This window comes from Anser brachyrhynchus (genome assembly GCF_964034855.1).
Source record: "Anser brachyrhynchus genome assembly, chromosome: 13".
NCBI lineage: Eukaryota > Metazoa > Chordata > Aves > Anseriformes > Anatidae > Anser > Anser brachyrhynchus.
In genome coordinates, this window is record NC_137708.1 from 6,550,616 (window position 1) to 6,574,584 (window position 23,969).

Genomic DNA, 23,969 nt, shown 5'->3' on the forward strand with positions numbered 1-23,969 from the left:
GCAGAGGTATTTTACCCTGGCATGTGCCATGGATCAAGTCTTTGCAGTAAAGGAATGTGATTGAAATGAATGGTATTTTTCAGTGAATGTCAGTCTTACTACAAACTACAGAAAGAATAGCTTTAGTCATTTTTTTCCAGAAAGTTATTATCTGAAAATTGAAAGTTAGTTTATTTCTGGAGCATACCCAGGATTCTTCTGTGGTGGTACCTGTGATGCACCCAGTCTGCCAGATATGCAGGCAGAAACATGAAGAAGAAACAGAGATATTGTTCACGCAGCCTTTGTGTTCATACCAGAAAATCAGGCAGTAAATGACTAAGGAAAGTCCTCGAAAGAAGGTTTAACAGTACAGAATAAAGTAAGAGAAGTGTGTGGAAATGTGATGTTAAGAACAGCTCTTAAAGCTCCATGTTAAGTATTAGAAAGATGAGAATTACTTTTTCATTTCTTAGCATTGCCATATGACAAAGGCATTCAGTTTCTACGGTGTAGACCAAGAATCATCTGCTACTCCATGGAGAAAGTTGCTATCTACTTAAAGCACTTTGTATCTGAAAAGAAATAGTGAGCGAAGGTAATAAAATATTCACTTTCAGTCCACTGAGTTGGTGAAAACTGATCAGGTCTCTGTTTATCAGCTGACAAACATAATTGCAGTTTATAAATCAACTGTGGCCACTTGAGAATTGGCAGCTCTTCCGGCTTAAGATGTTTGCTAAAGCTGCTAATACTGTAATAATACAAGAAAAGTTATATAAATGTCATTGGGTTTGTTCTTAAATAAAAGTAACAGCCACCTATAGTTGTTCTTCCTTGTTTCTTCCTTGTAAAGAAATGACATTGCAATGTGGAAGTGGAGCTGGAATAGTGAAGCTGGCCTCCCACCTCTTTCTTTTTGTTTGAAACTATGAGAAAAGAAAAGATAGGGCCCACACCTGGCCATGGCAGGGGTCCATGTGGAGGTGTGGGTACATAAGTATTAATTTGGGGAAGGAAGAAAAATGAAGGAGGAAGGATTTTTGGCACAGGAAAGAGGAGGGGAGCAGTTACTGATATTCGTATTATTTTAGAAACAAGAGGCTCCAGCTGAGTCAAGAGTGCTGCTGACCTGGTGTTTGGCACTCCACCTAAGGGAAGGGAAATGTTTCATAGGAGCATTTATAATCTGAATAGGAAGTGGATGAGGTAAATTACATACTTCGCTCTCTGATTTTTAGACAGGTAAACAGAAGCAAGTTGGATTTCAGTGACTTGTCTAGAGTTACTTGGTGGTTCTGTGGCACGGCTGGGAGTAGACCCAGATAACCTTTCTAAGAGCTGGCAGTATTACCCGTCTCATTTTATGGGGTCGCTGGGGTCATTGAACCCTAGTGCCTCTGCTGGCACTGAGAAAACTGTCTTGATTGCATCTCAGATCTATTTCTCTTTCCTTATCCAGAAACATTGCCAGAAATCTCTCACAGTTTCTCTCAAAATCAAGCAATTTTTCTGTCTCTGCTCTTTGCAAGAATTATGCAACCCCAGTAGTTTTTCAGTTCTTACAGTGTTTTGAAATACTTGCTTTTTTTCCAGTGAAGATGAGAGGATCCCTTCAGCATTCTTAAAGAGAAATGAATTACTGTAAGGAGTAATGTTTCTCCTCCAGTCTCTCCCACCAATTCTTTTGGAGATGGTTTGTCATAAAATGGCTTGAGAACTACATGTAGTTGGTGGCAAACTACAAAACACAAATTAAGAACAGCTATGTTAAACAAAAGAGGTCATAATCCAAGGGGCACAAGAGACACAAATATTTCATCTCGCCTTTTTTGCTTTTGGTCTCAACTGAGCTTTTAGCATTGTGAAACTACTGTTCAGATTTTTTTCTGTATTGCCATATCCATGGCTGTCACAGGGAAAAACACCTTCTTTGTTGATGTATATGTCTTGTAACTCTCTAACTCTCAGGTAACTACATGAAAAACAAAAACAAAAAGAAACAAACAAACAAAAAAAAAGGAAAAAAAATCCTACTTATACTTTCTATTAGAAAAAAAAAATGATTCACAAAGAATAGTCACGAAAGGATCAGAGAAGCTGAGCAGACCCTGAAAAGCATCCAACTACTTTCTGAAAAATTAATTTGATTGCAACTATGGTATGACCTTTTGGCTGCAAAAAACAAGTCATGGAACCCAGCTCAGTTTTCCCCAGTTCAGTGTGAACACATGCTGAATTTCCCTAAGAATAATGAAGCTGTAGGTAAACTTGAAAAAGACGGCAGAGGCCAAAAGCACACAGTTGTCTTCCTTCTGTTGCTAAATGCCACATGAGTCATTGCAGGCTGTTGCAATTCTTGTGTGCTGTAGACTTCAGAACAAAGCTGGGGCCGTGCCAGACACCGATGAGTGCTGTGTTCCCCAGCATGGAACATGAGGTGGCTGGACAGAGCTCCCCCAGCGTGGGGGGGCACAAGCCCAGATCCACGTAACCTCATCCCAAGACTACAAGCGCTAAAGAACGTGGTGCAGAGCAGACATCTTCAGCTGCTGCTGTTTCAGTGCAGCAATGCAAGCATGGGCTTCTGGACAGATGATGCTAAATCTACATCATGCTATATTTGTCCCCTGTGGTCTTCCTAGCCTGGGTCTTTGCTTTATTGTGTGGGAGTTATTGAGTCAGTCTAGTGAAGGGATCCACTGGAGCTTTATGTGATCAACAATTATACTGGTTGTTCTGTACCATCAAGTGAGTGTTATTTCTTCTATCCATACTTGTTCTCTCTTAGGTGATACTACTTTCAAACTGACTCAGTTTGAATACCAAAAGGATGCTTTTATAATTAGAATCCCTCAAAATTCTATATGGGATCATCTGAGATTCTTGCTAGTTTGTATTATTTTTTGCACTGTCTCTAATAAAGATGCCAGAAGGTGAAGGTGCCCAGTAATTTTGCTTCTGGTTCTTGGGGGAGTCCAGGATCCTATTTCTTCATGTATTAGTTCATTGAGGCAGTCGTTTACCTTATGTAAACACGGAGTCCGAAGCATTTGGAGTCCACGTGATGAGTTCCTCTGTGAACTCCTCAGCAGTAGTTAGAAATCATGGTCTGTGTCTTCAAGAAATGTTCAGCAAAATTAATAAGTAAGTAATCAGTGTTTGTATGAGGGGTAAATGGACACTGTGCTGTTTAGCGAGGTAGATTTATGGGTGCTCTCTGTTTCAATATAATGTAAATACAGATGGTAATTCACATACTGAGAACTTGCAAACTAGTGTCTTAACTATAGAGCCATTTTTTCTGCTCATATAAATTGGCACCACTGCTGCTTGTTGTAACCCCACTAAATTTGAGTCATTTAGTCAATGGAACTAATCCAGTTTACCTCAGCTCAGAATCTAATCCACAATTAAGACTTGTTTATAATAAAGGTTTTCTCAATGCAAAGTTCTTATGTAGAGTTTGAGGTGATCAAAATTTTCCCTTCCCTGCTTCTTGGTTCCTTAATCCCCAATTAATTTTCAGATCTAAACACACGTGTGACTTTTTCAGAGAACTTTCAGAAAGCACTCTGAGTCACTCCAATCAGTTCTGAAGCACAAAATATCCCTTGGTTGACATTCCGAGATCATGAGCTGTGGTTATGTGTATTTCACTGTTCGCATGGTAACAGAATCAAAAGAAAATCATAATGAAACACAATGGTGGGATTCAGAAATAGGTTACAAAAACATTCTTTTGAGCAGCCTGAACAATGGAGAAGAGATGAATTTACAGTGGGACAAATTCATCCTTGTTGCAGTGCCAATTAACTCATTGAAGTTACACCTTGGAATAACTCAATAATTAGGTAAAATTGTTTCAGTTAGACTTGTACCACCCCCAGCCTCTCTTCAATGGTAACCTGACAATAATTTGGCCATGAAAAATCAGGACTCTATATTTTCATTAACTCTTTGTTTGCCTTCACTTTTTTAATCATTAAATATTTAATGCAAATTTACATTAGAAATTGATATTGAAGCTGGATTTATAAGAAAAGATGAGCCTCTGATAGTTTAAAACAGAAACATCTTCTGTATAAGCATGAGAAGAAAGGGATGAAAAAGACTTAATTCTGTAGCTCTAAGCTGTCCTTTGTCTTAAAAGGTAAGAAAGGAATTACCATGGAAACCTGCTCACTCACATCTTTTCACAGAAAAAGGGTTTGACTTAATTACTATGAACTTGTACTATCTTATCTTAAAATAATATTCCAGGTCTTTTTCCAAAGCAATGCATATGTCAGAAAGAACTAAGGGAAATGCTATCAGAAGGGAAATAAGCATTTGTCTGTGTTTAAATCATAGCTTGTGCTCTGTAGCAAACATTTTTACTGCTGTTGTGAAATTCACACCTCTCAGGAGGAAACCTTATAGAATCTGCTGGTTTCTTTCAGCTCCTATACGTGTATGTAAGCAACTGTAGCAAATCTCTTTTAACTGGCAACAATAAAGAACAGTAATTGCACACTTTAATTTAAAATTATAAGAATGTTCCTTCCTTTTCTGGAAGGAAACCTCTTCTGTGGGCCACTTTCCAGAACGGAATGGCTGAATCTCAGAAGAGAAAAACAGTGTCTCGTTCAGATTTACAGAAAGCACTACAATCAAAAACTGGGACATTCAAAAAAAAAAAAAAAAACCACCTCATAACATTCTGCTTTTTCACTCTTAAATTTGTTCACTCCATTTACGGTACTGTCAGCTCAGGTGCTAATGAAATACTAGAAGACTGTTGTGAGATGAATTTATACCTCTGGATCTTGGGTTCACCTTTGAGCAGTGTTTGCTCCTGAAGCTTTATTGTGTCATGAAGCAGACCCCCCCCCAGGGCGGTGGTCACAGCACTGAGCCTGCTGGAGTTCAAGCAGCGTTTGGGGAGAGCTCTCAGACATAGGGTCTGATTCAGGTAGTGCTGTGTGGAGCCAGGAGCTGACTTGATGATCCTTGTGGGTCTCTTCCAGCTTGGGATATTCTGTGGTTCTATGAATCACACTGATGTTCACACTGCTTCTGGGGCACTGCTCCTATTGCTCACTCTCCTTGCCTTCCTACAACTCCTCCTTCACTCTGGGAGGGAAATAAGATCCTAGAGCTCTTAGAAAGTGTAGGTTTCTTCATAGATTTCTTCTAAAGTAACTTACCTTAGTCAGTGAGACCTGTACTGTGCTCCTCACTTGAGAGCTTTATCCAAATATCTGTCAGTCTTACCCAACTTAGCAGTCACAGAAAGTGGAATCAGTTCTCTAAGGGAAACCTTTGATGGTGTAACCCACAGTAAATGTATTAAACATCTTATACTTCACATCTGAAACAGTAGCTTCCCATGTGTCTCAAAGTACTGCACAAGCTTTTGCTAATGTAGCTTCAAAAACGTTTTCCAACTAGCTGGCCCCAGGAAGAGTGGAGTCTGCGTGACTGAATGACGTAGAAACGGAGCATATCATTATTTATTTCTGAGATAATCCTTGGTTTTCATATCACTTCCAGTCTTCTGCAGTTACAATGCCAAGAATTATATCTGTGGGAGTTACAGTTCCCTAGAAAAAAGGCAAACAGAGAACTCTCAGTCTAAAGTAATTTACTTTAGTGGAAGAAACGCATTAGAGATCAACAAAAACAGTGTTTCCATGATAGGCCATGGAAAACACATCTTTTCCGAAGCTCGCTACAGTAATTTTAAAACCAAATGGCTGATGCCTTTGCACACCTTAGAAATGTGTGAACAATAACTTCAAGGCACTTATTTTTAGAATGATATAATTTTGGAGCAATCATAGATGATTTCAGTTGCTAAAGATGATAAGGTAAGTCCCTTTTCCACTAAGTTTTTGCTCCCTTTGCATTGTAAAAGCAGTCTGGAAGTTTCTTTATAAATGAGAATCTACCCTAACACACTTAACATAAGAAGATTTAAAGTGTTTATATCTTCTGATCGAGTTTGGCCATGATTTTGCCCTGTGTTTCTCTTTGTGGAAAAGACAGTAAAACACACACAGAGAAGAGAATTTGGTGAATTTGAATTGCGTATAAGGAAATAACTGTAATATGGGTCTGAATGCAAAATGTTAAAACCTGAATGCACTGTATGAGTATGCAACATGCTCCCCTGTATCGTTATCTTTATGTGCCAGGAAAGTTAATACAAGCCTTTTTTGCATCTTTGCACCAAAGCTGTAGAAGCATCAACTTTCTACATTTTAATTCAGCTGGTTTTAATAATGCTCATGATATACAAAGATCAGCTCCAACTTTACTGAAGAAGGACTGTATTTTCTGGTATCTGCTAAGCTGTGTGTCATGAGCTTCTGTAATAACTACCAAGGATTAGGTTAATAGCATTACAGCTGGAAGTGTTACTTCCGGCTTTGTGAGACCTGTTTACAATTTACAAGGTTGGAGTGATTAGTAGTGCAGATGCAGGCTCCGCTGGTTACAAAAGCTTATATTGGCTGGGAAGCATAGTAGATTCATTTTCTGGAAGAAAAATGTGGTATGTTACAGCAAAAAGTGTTGCTGTGTGTGGAGAATCTTGGGCTCGTTAAGGATCTATTCACAGAATAAAATAACCGTTGATAACACGCTGCTAAGGGACATCCTCAGTTACTGGGATGCCGCATACATTCCAGAAGGTTATGAAATACACTGGAAATACACTTCAATGGAAAATCCCTATAATCCACAGATTGACATTAAGTCAGGTCTTCCAGGAACATAGTTACAAGGGAAAATTTCTTCATTATGAGGCATAGCTTAAAGATTCTGGCAGTCACTACAGAATCTGACTTTTTGGGAAAAGAAGCTGTGGCCATCCCTCACTTCCTCCAGTCCACTTAGAAGGAATATAATGGTAGCTTACACCTGTGTAAGGCTTGCACAGGTGCCTCTCAATTTCCACTGAACTGTATTTTCACAGGTAGAGACTCCCTGCTGCTGTTCAGGACTTCCTCACATCTGAACTAGTCCTCCCAGTATGTGAGGCTTTTCATCTAACATCTTGATCAGCTTCTAACAGCTTCATACATAAATTGTGGCTTTAGAGACTAGCATCCTGACAACTAAAATAATGCTAATTATCTTTTAGAGCTGCATATTCAGACTTTCTGATCTAAAACTTTGAATCAAAGTTAATAAGAATGTTTCATCAGTGATGACCTAAAAATACAAAAAGTAAATTCTGTCAGCTGTTATATTAATCATCCTCCTTTAAATTGTTTGCACCAGTGTCCATGGCATTGGTAACCCTGATTCACACCATTAGAGACCAGCTAATGCTGTCCTTTCCTATGTGGGTTTTGTCAGCTCTCTGGTGTGGCAGTAATCTTAGTTCAGCTTTTTTGCTCCTAAATGGTTTCCAAAGATCAACTCTTCTTTTAGTACACTATAAAATGGAAAACTACTGCTTCATACTGACTGTTCTTCAAAACAGGGGAAGGAGTGATTAGACTCTGACCACCATGGTGAAAAGTCCTATGTCTCATTTAATTCCCTTTCTGCTGCATTTTTCTTAAGGATATCTCGCTAGTTACAGCTTTCTATAGATAAACAGGCACCATGTTGGAAAATTTCACACTCAAAGTGAAGCCTACAAAATTTGCATTTGTCAAATTTTACAATGAGGTGGAAAAATGGCACTCTTTACTCGAAACAAATTTGAGACTTAATTGCTTGTAAGCAAAGCAGAAATCAAATTCATTTGGTCAGGATTTACATCATGCTTTGGTTTTGCAGATTGCAGCTCACCCCCCCCCCCCCCAAAAAAAAAAAAAAAGGCCGCATTTGCTACTATTTTGTGGGGAATTTAATATGATCAGAAGAAATTGATGGTATCTGATGTGTCTACTGGAATACTCAAATACCAAGACTCCTATATTGTTTTGGGGCATAAAGACAGAATGGCTTTTCACAGACTTCAGGACCTATCCAACATTTCAATGTGGGTCTAAAATATTTCACCAGTCACAAAGGTTGTAGTGGTAATGTACTGAAAGGCTTATTAGTTGGTCCTCTACTGTGCAAAGTTGGCTTAGGAAGACTGTTTTTGAGCTTCAGTTAGACAGACTGCATCAGGAGAAGAAAATACGTGTCAGGAGCGTGAAGGGATATAGCTGTAGATTATAATGCCTCAAGGATTTGTGGTAAAACCAAGCTGTCATATAAGCTATTGCTATTTAGGCAGTAGGCTGTGTTGACCTCCCTGACTTGCATGATCAGGAAGGTGAAAGTATGCTCTCCTTTTCTGTTTGAAGGCTTTTGTGAATCCCTTGAGTAGCAAAAACAAAAGCCTCATGCAGTTGCAGCCAGGGTTAGTATTGCTTACTTCAACCAACCTGTCCTGCACACTAAACATTTGCAGAATAAATTGGATCCTTCTGAAGAATTTGAGTCTGAAGGGTGTCCTAAATTCATCTTCCAAAGTACTAAAGATTGCACTCGTTGGAAATTCAGCCCAGCACTCAAGGAGACTTCCTGCCACTGCTGCTGGGAAGCTCCTGTGCCAAATGGTACTGTGATTGAAAACATGACAGTCAGTGACCCTTAGCTTGCTACCATAGCATAGGACCTTAAAACCTCAGGGGAAATTCAAATCACAAGAGAAATTCTTTCAAATTTGCATAGAGGAACTGAATAATTTAACTTTCTTTTGTTTTTCTTCCCTTCAGGATGTATTTCTGAATAATGCATTTCTGAAAAAAAAAAGAGGGAAGGACAAATGGGGGACTCTATTGTCACAGAGAAATGTGTCTATGACATGAAGAAAGAGTAGTAGGCAGAAGAGGGGAATTGAAAGTGCTTTTTTGTTTGTTCATATGTATGTTTTAAGTGCTGTACTGCTGATGCTTCTAATGCCATATGGTGGAACAGCTGATGGTTAAATGCTGATGCTGAAACATGATGCTGACGCAGCAGATGCTAAAACGTGATTATGGCAAAGCTGATAGCAAAACACTGAAGGTGAAACACCAGTGCAAAAAATAATAAAATAGAATCCTCTGAAGTTCCTCTCCTATAAATGGTATTTCTGGAGTCGGCAATAAAGGCAGCAGCCCAGAAGTTTGGAGGGGCAAACCGGAGAGTTGCCGGATGCCTGGAAAAGTAGTGGAGCTGTCAGCTGTTTGTTAGAAAGAGATAGTGAGCAAAGTTTCTCCATGTTTCCTCTATAGAGAACACACAAAACCTTTTTGAAAAAAGCAAATCAGTTGTGAAACTTTCTTTCCACCTTGTACAGTCCACGTAGCAGAAGTTTGCATCAGCTGTCGGTAGGTCTCGTAGAAAGTCACAGGTTGCCAGCTGGTCACGGTGGAATAATGAGGTCATCCAACACACACATAGTCTGTTTGCTTACTTGTCTCCCGTAACATTTATGTATTTTTTATGGTTCTAAACATTTAGAACAATGATTTTAAACATTTAGTTGCAAGAAACTGTGGTCCAATAATTTTTATCAGTAAAAGACATTCTGGGGTGTGCTTGGGTGTGTTTCCGAAGGATGGCTTTGACCAGCAGATACACTGTGTATCTTGTAAGGCACAGGAATGACATTTTGTGTATGAAGGAAGTATCCAAGTTGTTCTAGAAACCAGCGGTAATTTCTAAAAGCTGGGAGAAGAACAAATAACTTTAGTGGTGATATAAAAGTTAGAAGAAGATCCACTTTCAAATCTTAAATATTCTCCAGTCTGATGGTCAGTGCCCTCAGAAAATCCAGGGTAAATTGAGCAGCTCTCTTTGGCATCGGGAAAAGCTGTTTCTGTTTCCTGCAGACCAGATTTTGTTCTGCTTCTTAGTTTGTTGACTGAATGTAGATTGCATTGTAGAACATAAATTTCATATTATGAAACAATTATGTGAATATTTCATTAGCCATTTACTTGTCAAAGGTCTTGCAGTATGCATGGGAAGGGGGATGGAGAAAGTTTAACCACTAGCATGTAATTATTCAGAAAGGGCATGATCAGCATCTCCCACAAACGCCCAGGGTGTTTAGCCTGAGAAATTGGAAGAGAAGCTTTCAAACTGTATGTTTCCTTTGAGAGTCCTGGCACATGTTTTACTTGTTTGTTTGCAGCTTACTGCATCCTCTAAAAGAGTGTGGGTAGGTAGCAGGGAGGAGGACTTGTTTGTGTCTGTGGTACCATCTGCTGTGCATTGGTCAGACGAGTTCTGCGGACACAGACAGATCTGAGGGATGCCCCCAGAGTACAGAGAGGGCACGAAGTCATGATGTGAGATTTAGCAGACAGGAAAACTGTTGAGAAGGTCAGAGAGCAGCCAGGACTCAGACATGATACAAACTGTATGGGAGACCTGCACCCTTCTGAAGAGCTGGTCCCTCAGGTACCCTACGGCTTCTCAAAAAGTACAACATGCCAATACAGAGATAAGTGAGTCCCTCCCCAGTAGATTTCTGTCACCTGTATGTAACTTGTTGCAGCACAAGAAGCCACTGAGTACTCGCTGTGATGAGAACTGAGAAGGGGAGATCTGCTTTCAAACTCTTTCATTCTGTTTTGTGCAGCCATCCTCTAGCTAAAAAATGGGTTGTTCTATTTCATGTTTGGAGATTCAAAATCCCTCTGGAGTCTTTGTTTTAAGGAATCAGTTTCAGCAGTTCCACTCCAGATTCTGCCTTGCCACATTTAGTCCAGAGAGCGATGTTTCTGGAGTAAATGCCGAGTTCTCTCATGGGAGAGTTAAGTAGGTTCCTGGGCTGGCTGTGAGTAACAGTTAGGGAATCAAACACCAACTGCGAGTAATAGGAGAGAAGTTTTTACAGATTATCACTCTTGCCTTTTCAGGTAATGAACCCTGTCAAATAATGTTTACATTAGGGCTGGGTTGATATCTGCTAGCAGCATACAGGGTTGTGCCCAGATCTCTGGGCAGGCTTGTGGGAAGGCAGACACCACCACAACTTTCCTCTAGAAGGAAACTTTCACAATTGCATGCTAAAAATGAGAATGTTTAGTTAGTTATCTTATAGTAAATTGCATCACTTGAGTTAATTTTGGTGGATATTCATGTACAACTCATGGCTTTCCTGGTTTCACACTAACAATCTGTTTTCCAGACTAAACCTTCATTTGGAGTCCCCCTCTAAGGCACTGGGGCAGTTGTTTCCTTGGTCAAAGTGACAAATATATATATATATATATGTATGTATATGTCTACTATGGAGTATGATCTAGAATCTTTTGACATTTCAGTCCAGAAAAAAATCTGCAGCATCCAGACATGTCAATAACTACACAGAAGTCTCTGGAAGGGGTACCACAGTGCCTAGGGGTAGGAACACAATTGATGTGCTTGGGGAGGTTCACTCCAGTGTGAAAGCTTATGTTTAAATCAATTCCAGAAATGTTTTTGAAGAGCAATTTGCACCCCAGTGACTTGGGAAGAGGTTCAGTGTTTGGTACCTAATAAAGATAGCTGGCATTGGTGAGGATGTTATTTTAATTATAACAACATGGTGATGGCATTTTCAGGAAGGGATCCCACAGAGTTCTGACTGCAGACGTTTCTCTACTCACAGCATTTAAACAGCTGCCAAAGGGTTTCCATTAATAGGTTATTTGGATACACTGTATGCAGGCTTATGCTGCACTATCACTGCTTCACAGCCCTTTTTTCACTTTCTTGACTTTCTTGGAAAGATGAGCCAAATAGATTTGGCCAGAGCTAGTGCCTCAGATTAGAAGGCAAGAGAGCAAGTGGTGAGCAGCAGCTGGTATTGCAGCTCTGTACCAGAGAGCAGGGTGAGAACCACAGCCCTTCATATCACCAGCTGCTGTAATCCCACTCCATATGCAGAGAGCATTTGCAGGACAGCTTTCGATGTCTGCACATGTGAGTTGGCTGATGCAGTAAAAGCCCTCCTGAAGATTGTAATGTGACCATACAGAGGGACTGAGAAACTCTGACTCCCGTCCTTATGTGAGAGCTCCCTAACTGTCCATTATTTTTGGAAATCAGGCCATTTATAACTTACTGTCATTTGCTGTGCTGGTGTAACTAATTGCCAGTGACCTTGCTGGCATTTACAACAGCTAAGGATCTTGCTCAAAGGGCAAGTGCTGGGACCCGGCATTCCTCTGTACTGAATGATGCATAGTATGGCCAGGTCTCACCTCACATCATCTGTCACCATACATGAGGAGTAACTTGATAGGAAACCTAGACTCAGGCCAGTGCAAGGTGAGAATCATGCCCAGCTACACGTGCTGGCAAAGTCACTTCTCCCAAGGATGTGCAGCTCACGTCATGCTTCCACAGCACAGCCTGGGTAAGGGAAAAATCCAGGAAGTACCTGGGGCTTGTCAGAGCCTGCAGCTATTCTCAGCTCAATTCAGCTATGCATTCACAATGCTTAGAAGATTTTTGAAATGTATTACCATCCCAATCAGATTGGAGTGCTCTTTTTTAAATATATTAGAGTCTCTAACCAACAAATCTATATGTGTAAAAAAAAAAAAAAAAAAAAGAAAATAACTCTGTGTAAATCATCATCTTTTTTATTATTATTATTATTCATTAAAATAACATTAATCATAAACCTCTTTGGTATTCATATGGATGTAATACATAGTTCCAAAGGAATTATGGATTAAAGGGGAGTTAAGCTCAGAACACTCAGTTCTCTATGAACGTGCTGTGTTCATTATGTTAGATTTAGTGTGAACTATTTTCTTCAGTATTATTAGAAGGGAGTAATGGTTGAGTTTGGCATTTATTCGAAAGTGATTAAAGTAAAATTTTCACCTTGAATAAAACAGCAGCAACATATTAACAATTTTTATCATGCCCACAAAAGAAATCTCTTCTCAAAAGAGTGGAAATAATCCTCTGAAATCTACCTGCAGCTGATTATATTAACCCATGAGAAATACATGTTTCCACCTCTACAGACTGTGTTTTTTAAAAAAAAAAACAAAACTTCATACTGTTGAGGTCTTTAATATCTCTGCTACTTACGTGTACCTGGGGGTAATGTTAGGATCACTGCACATTCACTCTGCTGTTTCTGACTTCTGAAGGCCCTACATTAATATTCTAAGACTCATTACTGATGTAAAAACTAACTGGTTTATTGAACATTGCACGTCTGGCCTCATGTCTGCATAGCACTAATTAAAAATCCTGAACTTCTCTACCAGCAGAAAGCTTTGTAAAATGTGGTGTGGATTTTTAGAGGATTTCATCCAGTTTCTGCGTATATAAACCAGAGGTTATTTTCCAGGCAATCTTGTGAGTTTAGAGATATTATTTACAGAAATAATTCTGTGATAAGTCTACAAGGTTGTATTCTACCCAACCTGCCTGTGGTCACGCTACTTGTGAATTGGGCTGTAGATTTGAGAGACTTGATGATAAGAAGTGAGTTTAGACCAGGAATTTGGAAGGTGCTGGTTACAATGAACCTTGTTCTTGCCCCTGAACCTTCCATGCAGTTGATGCCATCTACTTTCCAAACACTCACCTTATCTGACAGGATGAAATTCCCCCAGATGCTTGGAGTTTGGCTAATATTTCAGCACTGAGTTTTCATGTTTGAATGGAGATTTACGTTAAGACTTTTATGAGGTAACATATAAGGCCATATTATATCAGGCAGCGGATTTCTTTTCCTTCTGTATTAGCAAAGTGTGGTTAATCCTAATTAAGAAATAAATTAATCTGAATGTCAACTGGCATAAATCCTGTGAGGAGGAGTGTTTGCATTTATGAAGTACTGGAATGTATTTGCCTGCCTTTGGTCTACCATGTTGTCCTCATTCCTCTGCAACAAAAGCTAAGGTCAGAAGAGTTGCATACCCATGGCCTCAATTCACCTTGTTCGGTAGAGTGTCGCAAGATGTCCTGAACTTGTCTCAGTGCTGCTTAGGCCCCTGGCTTGTCCTTGTCACTCACAGTGCAACTTCTTGTGACTTCTTCAGGTAACTCTTGAAGTTTCTTTACTTTTGTGAATTCTGAAAAAGCCCGAAAAGTCATTGTTAGTGCCAAAAATTCCAGCCACTATTTCTACCATCAGATATTTAAATTCCCTGCCACAACTGTGGCTATATCTCCCCCTTCCTGCCCTCACCGCCCCCCCCCACGCCAAAAAAAAAAAAAAAAAAAGTCTTTTACAACTGCCTTATTCAGAAATAGGAAGAAGCTGAAAAAAGTTGGTACTAACTCCAAGTAAAGTTCCAAGCTGTCCCTTTAGCCCCTCTCTGAGCTGCGGTCTGGGCTGACTGAGTACTGAGGATGGTCGTTTTTGCTGCGTACATGCTTACATACCATTACCCTGCGTTATCAGTGCCTTCCAGTGATTCAGTTAGAAATGTGTTATGTGTTGGGGTTTTTTTCATCCTCTGACCTCCTTAGCATAGGCAGTCACTAAAGAATTGTATGCTTTCTCAAAGAGATTTTGGGTTTGTTCTTTGATATATGATTTTTTTGAGGACAAACCCAGGCCTCCAAATCAAGATCCACACAGAATATTATTAGGTGAAGTGAAATGGCTTTAGAGGCAGGGGGTGATACAAGCTTCTGCTCTATAAGTGTGTTTTTGTTTTGTTCTGTTCTGTTTTTTATGGCCTTTTGAGGGGACAGGTGAGAAGGGAGCTGACAAGGCACTGTGTCTTGTGAGGGGCCTGGAGCAGGGGATAGAGTCAGATCAGCTGTAGAGGGAAAACTGGCGGGGGGAAAGGGGGAAAATGAGTGCCTTTCCCTGCACAGCACACTGAAGCATGGATTCTGTAAATATGCTTTTATGTAGAGTAAAGATGCCTGAGAAGGGAAAGCTATAGCACTAAATACCTTCAAATAGTGCCTTCTTTAGTCTGTAGGGAACCTTTATCCACAGCAGTCACAGCTCTCCTGCTAGAAATCAACCCCTTTATCTCTTTTTGAATGAAGCGTGGTGCAGAGGGGATAGAAGAGTTTCTGCCGGCTCATATGCCACGCATCATTGTGTTTCTGAACCTCTCTCAGTTATTAATAATGAATTAGTCTTCACAGCACAAATATAAGGAAAGGTGTTTAGTAGTGTCATTTTTGGATTAAAAAAAATGGAAGCAGTGAGAGGTGAAGAGAACTGCTCGGTATTGTACTACACCAGAAATTGGAAACTGAATGTAGGTTTCCTGGGTGCCATGCCAATGCCCTGGCCAGTTTAAAAACTTCACATTTCTTTTATTACTAGCTTGCCCTGAAGAGTTTTTCTTTTCATCCTATTTCTTTCCCCTTTATTTCCCTCCTGTCAGTGTAGCATAGAGGTCCATGTAAGCACAACTTCGTATTCTACCCCAAAAAAATTGAAAGGCCTCAGGACACACTATATTTGCAACATACAGTGCCATTTTGCAAGACAAAAGTCATATTGCTGTTACTGAAAATAGTAAGAAAAAACATAATGCCGTATGTTGCAGCAGTCCAATTTGCTGAGACGTACAGGTCTCTCCTTTTCTCATGACTGTTAACTGTTCTTTTGTTTCTGGTGTTTTCTTTTCTCCTTTGGATCACACAGTAGTCAAAAGCTACGTACTGTTTTGTGCATCAGAGAAAGAAAATAAATAAAGGGATAGGATTTTTCACTGCAGCTTTATGACTGCCTGCAGTGTGAAGGCTGCCATAGGGAGTGTTCATATGCGCAGGGTCTGGAGGTGTTGGTGCTCATATAAGGTACCTGGTAGGCTGGATCAAAAAGCAGTGGGCTAACACTAACCTTTTTATTTATTTATTTATTTATTTATTTTGAGGGGGGGAGGCAAGGGGAGGAAGAGGGGAGGATTGGCAACATTAGTTTTTTCAGCTGAATTAGCTCTTTTGATATCAGTCTAAGAGATAGTCTTGAAGCAATCATCAAATTAGAACAGCTAAAGCTGCTTTGCTTCTGCAGTATTTATAGATCCAGGAGCAGGCACCACGCCGTAGTCGTGTTCTGAGGGTTGATCTTCAGTTGCTGTGTTCTGTTACAGGATTTTAATCATTTCTTTCCAACACCTGTTCACGTGTATCATAGGTGGGGAAGGAAAAGTGCCCTGCTACCTTTGATCTTAAGCCAGGATAAAGCAGAGTAATGTTCAGGCTGCTCTACAGTGTCCTAAACAGAGCAGCAGCAGAGCCAAAGCAGTGAGATGTAAGCTGTCTGAACCTACACTGAAGTGTACCCCAATTTATGCCCTGAGGAGCTTTACTGCTCTGGAAGGTTTGGGATGGGGTTTCTCTTGAAGTAACAAAAGAGGATGACATGCCCACTACTTCCTCTACACAGCCTTCCGCTTCGCTCCTAACACTGCCACCTTTTATGTGCTCCTCACTATTACTAGTAGCAGATGTGTTTAAAACCAAAGTGAGGAACTCTGTCCTTTCAGCCTCTAACCAGGGTGCTGTATCAGTGCTCTGATTATCAGGAGAGGAAAAAATACACTGAGCAAGTGAGAAAGCTGTTAGAGCCAGAGAATCCCAAAATGTTAAGAAAAAAGCTTCCTTGATAGAGGATTTTTACTGGGCATAGTGGGAATTTGCCTTAGGGAAAACTAAATCTTGTGAGGAATTGGGCTGTAAGGAGGAGGAGGGGGAGAGCTGGAGTCCAGCCTGCGGCTCCCGCCAGGGGCTGCAGTGCTGTAACCCCTTCGCGCCTATTGAGTTCAATGGCATGAGGGGGTGGCCAGTGCCTTGCAGGGGAAGGTCCGTAATGAATAAACATCTTCATTTTAAATCACCCTAGGCTCCCTATTTTGCATTTCATTTCTAAACCCAGTTATCCAATTTTCAGTTTAGGCCCTCTGAAGTCTAGAAAAATAAAAGTAAACTGCAGAAGGGTGTGGGGGGACGACTTTAAAAAATTGCTAAAATGATGCACAAAGAGAGAGAGGGAGAAAATGACCTTTGGTTGGGCATCCAACAGTGCAAAGAAATTCTGAAGTAGTTTACTTTGAAGTACATTTCAATCAGAGGGATTTTCTAGCAGTAAAATCAGGCACTTAGCAGGGATTGCATATAATTTCCACTCTATGCCAGTATAAAGCTTCAAGCATAATATTTTTTTTTTTTCAGCACCAATAACTAAAGCCCTTGGTCATTAATAATGACTCATTCTTCACCTACACTCTTTGAACTACATTTGTCATCTCCTTAGTAGCCTTTAAAAGATCTTAACCTGACTCTTCTTTTTGCCTTCTCTCTCAGTCTCTGAGTCATTTTCTCTCTAAGTGACAACTTAGAAGTTGACATTTACCTAGGAAGCTGTACCTTATGTCAGAAATGCTTTTCAATTGCATTTGTCTTAATTTTTGCTGTTACTATTATATACTATTATATTTTACTACATTGTTTATTTTAATCTTCCACTAAGAATATCAGGTCAGGAATGGCAGGGGCTTGGGACTGGTGAAAGGAGGGGGTTAGTATGGTATTTCCAGCACCAGAACTTTCTGACAGATCCAAGGTGAAATAACCAGCCTAGAAGGCAGCCACACTGTCAGAAAAACTCTTTGGACGCTAATGTATTTTACCAGAAAATCTGTAGTTGGCATCTGCAAAATGATCTATTTTAATATCCAATTGAGGCAGCCAAGCAGAAGCTGGTAGCATCCGGTCATCAATGAGGAGCAAAGCCATCTTTCTCAGTACGTGAAATCCATCAGTCTGAACACTCAGCAGCAGTAACCGGGGTGTGCGTTCCTTGCTTTGTTAAGCACCTAGGTATAACAGGAGATAAAAGCTCTTTCAGCTCTTAACCTTCTTTAACTTTTAAAATGTGGCTGAAGACCAGGTGAGCTCAAGGTTAGCTCTTGCACCCATTTTTTACACACATCTGTAAGAACTGTCATATCAGAGAAGTCCAGCCAGGCAATTTTATCTGCCACAGGTGTCCTCAAAAATGGCAAAGTCCTCTGATCTAACCAGCAATTGTGAATTCCATACAAGAAGAAATTTTTCTAGATAGAAACTTGGTCTATGGTTAACATAAATCCTGTTGGTATTCATTTTGTTTTATGTTTTAGCTTGGGAAATGCTTTCTGTTTTAACGATTACAAAACCCTGTGGTTCATTCATGCAGCAGTCACAGTAACCGTGAGCAATGCTAATGAGGGAAGCAAGCCTTGCTCCCACCAAAATCACTAAGTTTTGTCAGTGACCTTCATGACAGAAAGAGCTGGCCCTTTAAGGGAATTCAAAAATGAACCAAAGCAGTAAAAAACCATAATATTTTCTTAAGGGAGTTGTCCTTTTGTATTTTCTTTCAGTGCCAGAAGTGCCTTTTGTAGAAAGGTTACTAACCTGCGACAGATGAAAGTTAAAAGAACACGGTAAGAAGGCAAAGTAAAAGGTAGTTATGAACATATTGTTGATAGAATTATTTTTAGAAATGAAATATAAAAATGTTGGAAAGATAGGCAACCAGTGCAAACTAATGTACCACAAATTGGAAAGCTTCATAATCAAATATTTATGGCTCTCTTTGCAGTGTTTGAAAAATTAAATTATTAAAAGCAAATATTGTGGCAAATAGGTTCCCATCCATCTCAATAAAAGTTACATTTCACTATCACTGTCACATTATTACTTTTTTGCTTTCAGTCTTTTAAGATTGAAGAGAACAGTAACAAACTCTGGTAACAAATCAAAGCTTTTCAATGTAATTTACTTGGTGAGTAATTTCTAATTGATTCAGACTGATGGGGCTGCATAGTTTGATGTATTGCTGAAGCGAGAGATACTTTGGACGAAGTGAATTTATAAGCACCTCTTCTCCAAGAAAAATGGCTGCTATATTTCATTTTGTCATTTTTAGCTGTAGCGATGGTCTTGTATACCTGTCTGCGTGGCGCCTCTCAAGAAAAGAAAAATCCAAACCTGCGTATACACCTGTCACGGGCTGTGCTCCCTTCCCAAAGCCAAAGGGGGGAGTGCTCCTGTGCTGCACCATGAGTGTGGGGGGTCGGACACAAAGCGTATTTACCCCGTACTGGCAACCCGGGGTGAGTGTAGTGCTCCTCCTTTCTCTCTCTTTTTCAAAAGTGTAGTTGCTTAGCAACATAATTTAGTCACCTGCAGGTCAGGGTTCAGATCTTGTTAATGTCATTGTGAATTAGAAGAAGGAAATGACTTTGGGGGTTTTACAGCTTCTTTGTGACATTGCTGTTAACCAAGAGGTTTGTATCCTGTTTGCAAGAAAACCTTCCGTGACTGCTTGTTTTTCATGTGATTATTTCCATAGATATTCTGCAGTATTTCTGAAGCAAAGAGGGGAAAGGGGAATATGATAAGAGACGTGTTATTTGGTTTATACGTTGTAGTTGTTGAAGGTCAGAAGCAGTGCTTTACACCCGATAACAAGTTGCTTTATTTTAGGGCAAATTAAACTCCAGACTTTGGAAAGAATTGTTCCAGCGTCAGTCCTGCTCTGTCCCCTTGTCTTTCCCCACAGCACATTCAGGGAGGCTTTCAGGAGAGCAGCAGCAAGTTCCCCTCCATGCGTGCCTGCCACTTTATTTCCCACAGCAGAAATCCCTGAAGGCTGGTGCCTCGGGGGAGCAATCTAAATTTAGCAACTACAAAATATATCTTGAATTTTTCCTCCACGCACTTGCAACCTCTTGGATGCCATCTGATTCTGTCTGCTTCAGAGTAATGTGTCCCGTCCCCCCAGCACCCTGCTCAGGTCACACTGCGAGGTTTCCCAAGGCTCCTTCCATAACTGACTGAGGAGGATCTGAGGCACCCTAAGTGATGCAGTCTCAAACGCCGAGAGACTTGCAGGGCCACATGGACTTGAAGAAGCGCGTGCTTTCTAACCTGCCTGAGAGCCTCTGGGGATGCCACGCACCCATCAGGTCAGTTCAGCTCTTCAGGGAGAGCCAGGAGGAAAGGGCCATGGTGCAAGTTTGAGGATCTGCAAAGGGTCGGAAAAGCAACCATGGTTTTTGAATGCTGTGAGTGTGAAGGAAAGGCTTTGCCATTCTGATAGAAATGCTTGTGTAAAGCTGTCAGAAGGGCTTTTTCCGCTTCATTGGCCTAACCAGATGCAAGGAAAGCATGCATACCTCCATGTATATACATACATATATCACGTGTGTTATTATTATGGACAAAGATCCAAATTTGATCCAAACTTAAACAATCAAATCCAAATTAAATATTTAATTTCATTTTCAAGATGATGGACACATCCTATTACCACTTTAAAGTGTTCAAATCATAAGTAGATATTCAACTGGGAAAAAAAAAAGCCATAATATTTTCCTTGGAAAATAACAGAATTAAATATTTGGTGTGTACTGGAAACATTTCTTCATTGTTTAGAGTCGAAACAGTTTTATCAAATTCAATCTAAATTCATGGGTAGTTACAATCCTCCTAAAATAGCATTTGTTGGCAGAATTAATATTCACCAAATATTTTTTAGCTGAAGTTTGCATTTGGTTTCCTGATCAAAATCGCATGCACTGCTCTTGTCTCTGTGGCTTGAACTGCTGTGCTAATGGCTCTGTCCTGCTGAGGCTTTCACATCCGTGTTGTTTCACATGCGCTTTGTGGATCAATTGTAAGCTGTGCGAGAAGCTGCAGTTGTGTTCACTGCTCACAAACACTTGCAATCCCAGGATCATTTGCATGGGTGATTTGTGGTCTGGAGTTCATTAATCTTTCACTGTGACTGTTCATTATTTGTACTATGTGACTGGTCAGCTAAGACATATGGGACCAGACTGCCAGCTGCTGAAAATCAGCGTGGCTCCACTGATGGATGGAGGCAGGCTGGTCTCTGGCTGTGACAGATTGGATCCTGGAGGAGAGGGGCTTCCTGCTTGTTTGTCAGGCTTTGAAGCAGGCTACTGGGTAAGAAGCAGTGCTAGCTTTTTTAATTTCTAAGCTTCTGCACAGGTGAATCCACCTGTGAAGCAAGCTGCCTGTTGATACCTTCCATATGTAAACATGTGGGATCTTGTAAAAAAGAAAAATAGTGCAAGCAGGTGTTTGCAAACAGAAGTTTAAAAGGCAACCAATAAATAACTGAATTAAAAACTTATTTATAAACTTTTTTTTTCACTTTTGTTCAGATAACTCCCCAAATGCAAAACCAGTTGTTTCTTAGGTGTCTGTTTCTGCTAAGAGACAGACTCCGCTTCCTGTGGAAGCATCAGTAGTGACAACAATATTATGTGGTGGTTATCCTAACATGTAAATCCTGAGTAATATCATGAACCACTATTTACAGGGATTGATACAATATGTATCAGTGATTTAGGATAGAGCTTTTAAAAACTGATGCTAACAAAGACCCAGTGCTGTACTGCCAGTTTGTAGGGAGCATCACAAAGGGGAGTCCGAGACGTAAAGCCTAAAATCACTATCAAAGGGGAACTTTATTAACTTTTCCTTGTCTTCATTTGGAAATGGGTGGACATGAGCAGTGATCTAACCAAAAATGTCTTGTGGGTACACCTTCATATGAATTAACTTGAGAAATGTTTCAGATCCGTTGCCTAAATCAGGTACTTGCATAAGGGAGACATACAGGTGAGGCATAAAAATCAGTCGTGCAACAGGGCATCTGCCATCAGGTTGTTAATTGAGACTAATATTGCAGTGGGTAGATGGTGAGATAGCATAATGGCAATTAAAACTGAGAGGAGAGAGAATACTTCCTCCTTTCTTTCTCCTGAGTAGCACTGGTGTTACGGTTTTAGGCCGATAACTGGATTTCTCAACTGCTACCTGTATTGTGCCAAGCTCCAGCAGCACCTTTAATGTGTGACTGACACTAATGAACAGAAGACCACCTTTAACCTATGAAAGGGGTCATAAATTTACACTATTGTGAAGGTGGCAGATTTGTATTGTTATTGATTTTTCCCCATCCCTCTCTACCTTTTCCCCTAACGTTTGACAGGGAGATTATAGTCAATAACAATGCTTGGCATTTATGGGCGGTGAAACTTTGAAACTTGTTTGAAACTTCTAACCCATGGATCTCAAAATGCTTTCTAAATATTGACTTTCACAACTGTTTGCTAGTTAAGTATAAGGCTAGGGAAAAGGAAAGTTGCACAGTTTGCCAAATGATATGTGGAAAATCAGTAGCAGAGCTCAAAATAGAAGCCAGAAGTCTTTCCTCCAGCCCTCTGTTCCTTCATCAGACAATATGTACTGCTGTTTAGTCTCATTTTTGGAACAGTCAGGTACCCAGTAGTGATTAGCTAAAAGTCAGTACCGTAAAGATTTCTAGCAAAAGCAAAGTCAAGTGACATACACTACAGTAGAGTGAAGAGTAAATAATGTAAAAAAAAAAAAAGTCACACTGAACAGCTAGGTTTTTGTATTTAATTGTGAAATTTCACATTTCCCAGCCACTAGAAAGTAGTTGAGTACAAATTTTAAAACGGCTTGTTTGGTTTTTTTTTTTTGTTTGTTTGTTTGTTTTTCTCTGTCATGTACTGTCTCAAAGACATCCAAACCTGCTAGCCACCTAGCTCTGTGAGGCTGCCATGCTTAATGTTGATGGCAAGGTACAGGTTTTGTATGAGGGCCAAACAGCCAGTTTGTGACTTGCTACGTGTTCCTAGGTCTCCAGGGCACCTGGAGTTAATGAAACCACGTATAAATTGAATAGTTAAAACCAAAGTTCTCTGTAGGCAAAGTTTCTTTTATTTTTCTTTGTAAAGTTTTGGAGAAGATGTACCAGTTTTGTTTTGTATTGTGTTTTCCTTAAAAAGAGAACCAACAGGGCTTGAAAGGAAGTGGATCTGTAGAGCTGTCAGCAGAATCTCAAAAAGAAACTCTCTGGGAATCCCATCCACCTCTCCACTTGCAGGCAAAAAGACATGGAAAATAACACATCAAAACTGCATTTCTTAAATATTTTATACATAACGTCCAATGTTCCAGCCTTCACAAGAATGCCAGATAGCTGTGCTTCCTTTAGTGTTTTATATATGATACTTTAAAGACTTATGAAATAATTTTATACCTTGTATACGCTACCAATAGCAAACTGTCCTGCAATCAGCATCATATGTAGTTCTGTTGTATGCACTTTCTTAAAGGTAGAGGCAATGTGAAGCCGGATCCCCTCTCTCCCAGACCACCCAATCTTATTGGGTTATACAAGGCAGTGCTCTTCTTGAGCTTATGCTTAGGACTGTGACATGTTCCAGTGGCAAAACTACAATCAGTTCTCAGATTAATCTGTGATTTACAAGAGCTGATTGACCAAAAAATATCCTAAGCCTTCAGGAGGAACAGTAAATTAGAAATGAATCTTATATAAGGCTAATAATTTGGTGAAAATGCAAATGTCACCTAGGAAGTCTGGCATCATGCCTCTGCTGTAATCATAAATCCACAGTGATTGTACATGTGAAGGGCTGAAGTTAAATACAAGTTTGAAATACTGAGTTCCTCATTCAAGAACAGCTATTTCTATTCAAGAATAGAAAAAAATGTATAACTCTTTTAGCTAACTTGGCAATGTCAATCCAGATTAAATCTTTTTGTATTTCTTAATTAACTGTAAGGTTGCATTATGCAAACACAGTTTGATGTACATATTTGTGTGTGATTGGCACAGAGAGATCAACCATGTCAAGTTTAAGTGAAAGCGAGCATACAAACTCAAACAACAAGCTGTTTGCCCAGCAAAGCAGCATACCTCTTGCAAACAGAAAGTCACTTCTTCATCTTTACTTAGGAAACCTTGTTTTCTTAGTGTCTTCCCTCACTAGGAGCCCTACAAACTCAGGCCTTTAAAATGCACTACACATTTCTATATGGATGCAATCAAATGTATTGTGATGCAACTTGGTTTTACTTAGTGGTATAAGGACACCTGCAAGGTGAGGCTTTTGAGATCAGGCTCAAAAAAAGAAAAAAAAAAAAAACCAAAAACTATTGCTCTTGTTACTGAGCTAATAGATCAGAAGATCTGCTCTAGAGCAAACCTTGACCTTCTTATT

At 39.9% G+C, this 23,969-nt stretch overlaps 2 protein-coding genes across 3 annotated transcripts in view; one reads left to right on the top strand and one right to left on the bottom strand.

The window, feature by feature from the left end:
- Window positions 1-23,969, top strand: part of LOC308177031 (uncharacterized protein) — a 263,641-nt gene that overhangs the window by 187,607 nt on the left and 52,065 nt on the right. The window lies entirely within an intron of this gene.
- The window catches only part of LOC308177032 (uncharacterized protein), a 136,751-nt gene continuing 125,290 nt past the window's right edge, over window positions 12,509-23,969 (bottom strand). Inside the window, exon 4 of the mRNA XM_080553633.1 lies at window positions 12,509-13,991. Coding sequence (XP_080409759.1) covers window positions 13,903-13,991 — 89 coding nt within the window. The 3' untranslated portion in view covers window positions 12,509-13,902. The remainder of the gene's footprint in view (window positions 13,992-23,969) is intronic.